Raw genomic sequence first — 3,670 nt, 5'->3', positions numbered from 1 at the left:
GTCGCAAGAATACCCTTTGCAACAATTTTTTCGCCAGAAAGGCTTTAATAAATGTCCCCCACTGTCTGTCTTCCAGCAATCCTTCATTTTGATGCCGCACAGTCTTTATATTCTGTACTAATTTCTCTCTCAGGGGATGGTAACTTTTCTTCAGCATTCAAGGGTGGAGGATTTTTGAGCCACCAGTCGGGCATGCTTGCAGAGATAGTCAATTACAGGTTGTATGAAGGTTACACCCTGTAGAATATTTACTTATTGAGAAATATGTGCCCTGAGCACAAAGCCACGATCTGTATATAAGCAGGAGCTCCATCCCTTGTACTTCACTCTGCCTTTAGCAGCTGCCTGGAGAAGCCGAGAAGCTCATATCCCATCCAAACATGAGTCAGCTGGAAACCGCAATCGATCAAATCATCGGTGTCTTTGACCAATATGCCTCTACTGAGGGCAAAAAAGACACTTTATCCAAAGGGAATTTGAAGACTATGATGGAGAAGGAACTGCCTGGACTCATGAAGGTAAGATGATGCCTTACATACAGTAGAAGTATACAGCTATCACCCATTATTTATATTATACTATAGAAGATAATCGGGAAACGCAAAAATAGCAATTCCATAGTGACAGAATGTCTCCTGGCGGCTGCAGGATAGAAGGGGTGATGACTCAGGAAGGAATCCCTCAACAGAATACAAATTGGAGTTTATAGCAGTCTATATACTCTGACTGGCGGAGCATTCTACAACCTCATGTATAGGGTTAAGTATTAGGGTCGTATTACCGTACGTTTAAGCACCATGCCGATCTATTATAAGTTACCTATAACCTGCTATATGCTGAAACTGTACCTCAGTGTCCAGCTGATGGAAATATAGTGTTTTCTATTTATTTTAATTTTTTTTATTGTAAATTTTTGAATTTTAAAGCCACAGTTTGGAACCTTCTGCCATATAGAACTTTTCCAGTCACTTTTTGCATCCTTTAAAGGGATTATCCAATGAATACTGTAAAAAATGAAAATCGTACATAATCTAGTACAACCTCTTTATAATAAAGCTAGAACCAGTCCTGGACCTCACATGGATCCAGAGATCTCCTGCTGTGTGCGATTTGCAACATAGAAGCCGTTACATTGTTGCAAAAACTGCATTATTTTTATGCATTTTTTGCCACATCAAAAATGCAGCACTGCTGCAACGTATGGCCGCACCTTCATAGTGCTCCCAACCAACCGATGAAAGAGCAAATGTCCTGATTTGATGCAAACTGTCCTGAATTTGGCAGAACTGTCCCTGATATTTAGACACAGTCCTGGCAAATTCCCACAGTCCCGGGATAAAAATGGGTGAGATTAACGAAAAGTTTGCCCATAAGTGGGTGCTCCCAGGTGGAGCCGATGTATTCCCGGGGGCGTGGCTTACATGTCCCGATATTACCAACAGAATGGTTGGTAAGTATGGCCGATTAATGTGTTTATAGACAATTGGTGCTTGTTCTGTCCGGGCAGTCGAAGAGGACCCTCAGTGCCACCAGGCAGTAGTGCTAATCACTAAGCCTCAGAGCTTTCTACTAAACTAGAACAGTTCCCATAGAACAAGGAAACATTTCCCAAACCCCTTTCTTTTGTAAAGTTCTGATATGTTCCCTTCTTGGGGATCTGTTCCTGTTTTTAGTGGAAAAAACTGAGCAGAGAACAAGCTGGTCCAAGGCTACTGAGAATTAAATAATGTAAGAAAAGAAGAAATGAATCGCACATACACTGCTAATGCTATGATCTCATCCCTGCGTTCCTGCAGGAGACAGCACTGAATAGCGCATGTGAACCACCTCCAAGCTACCCACCAACCAGCCAGAAAAACAGCACAGTGGCCCCCGTGCAGCACCGCACCATGTGAACAGCTGCTCTGAAGCTCACAGGAACTCCAACTGAGAGCACGATAGGCTAATTTAACCCCTACTACAGAATACTGGGCTAATTAAAATCACCTGGCTAGTGGAAGGAGTGCAGATCCAGGGACAGAATTCTATGCATTAAATAATGGGAGAAAAGAAGAAATGAATCGCACATCTACTGCTAATGCTATGATCTCATCCCTGCATTCCTGCAGGAGACAGCACTGAATAGTGCATGTGTACTACTTCCATGCTACATGCTAAATGAGGCATTTGTGTACTTTTCTCTCATTATTTAATACATAAAATTCAAGGCTACTGAGAACTGAGTCCTACAAAGGCAGCCTTTGTTTAGCAGCATTTCCTCAAATATATATAAGATTTCAACTTTGCTGTAGAATTTCAATTTTTTTTTTTAAATGGTATATTTCTTTTAAAGAGGTTTACCAAGCTCCAGATATTGATGATCTATTCTCAGAATAAGTTAATAATATTTGATGGGTGGGGGTCTGACACCCTGCACCTCCACCAATCAGCTGTTCCCTGCAGCCTCAGGTGCTGGAACTAGCGCTTGAATGGAGCAGGAAGTAGAGAGCTCCGTTCAAAGTGTAGTGGCCATGTCGGGTTACTGCAACCCATCTTCCATTGAAGTGAAACAGAGCTGCAGTAACCCAGCACAAACACTACACTTTGAACAGAGCTGTCTGCTTCCTGCAAGTCATAAACATTTTAGTCTGGCAGTTATACTTGTTCATACTGGTCATATGTGTTCAATTAAACCGGGAAATGGACAAAAAAAAATTCGGGAAAATTTTCTGGAAAAAAGATGTTTTGTCCATGAACAATCTTTCTTACAAAAGATCTTTCATCTAAGTATCAGACGAAAATTTCAAACATGGCTGACTTCTTTCAGATAATGATGGTCTCACTTCGGCCAATTAAAATAAGAGTTCGTTGTTAAATTTCACCAGATGATCATTTAGGTTGAAATTGTCGGATTTTTGGAGTCTAATGCTGGTGGCATGTAGCGTAAGGGGAATTTTCTAAATTTCTAATTTTCGCATTTTAAGGTCTTTGTTATGTAAATGTCCATGTTTATCGGTTCCTTCTTGACTATTTCAATTGTACAAAGAACCAAGGAGCTTCTCTGATTCTAATTCATTTTCTATATTTTTTGGTCTAGAATGCGAAAAGTAAAGACGAGCGGGGCCAGCTTCTAAAGGACCTGGATGAAGATGGAGACGCTCAAGTGGATTTTCAGGAATTTATAATATTAGTTTCTGCTATCCTTACTGGGGCACGAAAGATTTCAATAAACGTCTAAAAAATAATTATTTCAATCAATCTGGCTTTGAATAAAAGTTCAGTATATTCCATTTGTTTCTTTTTTTTTTGTAGGGTTATGAACAGGTTGATATGGACATATATGATACATGATGGTTTAGAATGGGTGTGGATTAAAGTGTATCTGTTACCATGGTCAACTCTACTAAACCTAGAACTGACTATTATTATTTATATGCAAAAGAGATGCTTGGGGCACTGAGGGATTGGCCTAGCCCCTCGGAGGACCATTTCTAATTCTTCCTCTCCCCATTGCCACACTCTCTCAGTAAGATTAAGAGGGCCAGTCACCCTCACCAGTTAAGTGCCTGACCTCAAAATTTCGTGCATGCACTGAGGGCAATTCTCAGAGTAAAAATCTCAGAGCAGTTCAATTCTCAGAGTGGTCCCACTAGTACTGCCGCTGGCGCATGCGCAAGATTTTGGGACCAAG

At 40.8% G+C, this 3,670-nt stretch overlaps 1 protein-coding gene across 1 annotated transcript; it reads left to right on the top strand.

Moving 5' to 3' along the window:
- Positions 1 to 309: 309 nt before the first annotated feature.
- Positions 310 to 3,269, top strand: LOC122928465 (protein S100-P-like). The gene is made up of 2 exons (XM_044281365.1): positions 310 to 518; positions 3,077 to 3,269. The coding sequence occupies exons 1-2, from the start codon at positions 381 to 383 to the stop codon at positions 3,215 to 3,217; spliced, it is 279 nt and encodes a 92-aa protein (XP_044137300.1). The 5' UTR covers positions 310 to 380; the 3' UTR covers positions 3,218 to 3,269.
- Positions 3,270 to 3,670: the final 401 nt, after the last annotated feature.

The sequence above is a fragment of the Bufo gargarizans genome, chromosome 1 (genome assembly GCF_014858855.1).
Source record: "Bufo gargarizans isolate SCDJY-AF-19 chromosome 1, ASM1485885v1, whole genome shotgun sequence".
NCBI lineage: Eukaryota > Metazoa > Chordata > Amphibia > Anura > Bufonidae > Bufo > Bufo gargarizans.
Note: the sequence above shows the minus strand (reverse complement) of the source record. Positions and strands in the feature narration are given on the sequence as shown.

Bases quoted from the DNA above. Each gene is read 5' to 3' on its own strand.
- LOC122928465 (XM_044281365.1), top strand. From the start codon at position 381: ATGAGTCAGCTGGAAACCGCAATCGATCAAATCATCGGTGTCTTTGAC. The intron at 519-3,076 runs GTAAGATGATGC...TTTTTGGTCTAG, and splicing joins AACTGCCTGGACTCATGAAG to AATGCGAAAAGTAAAGACGA.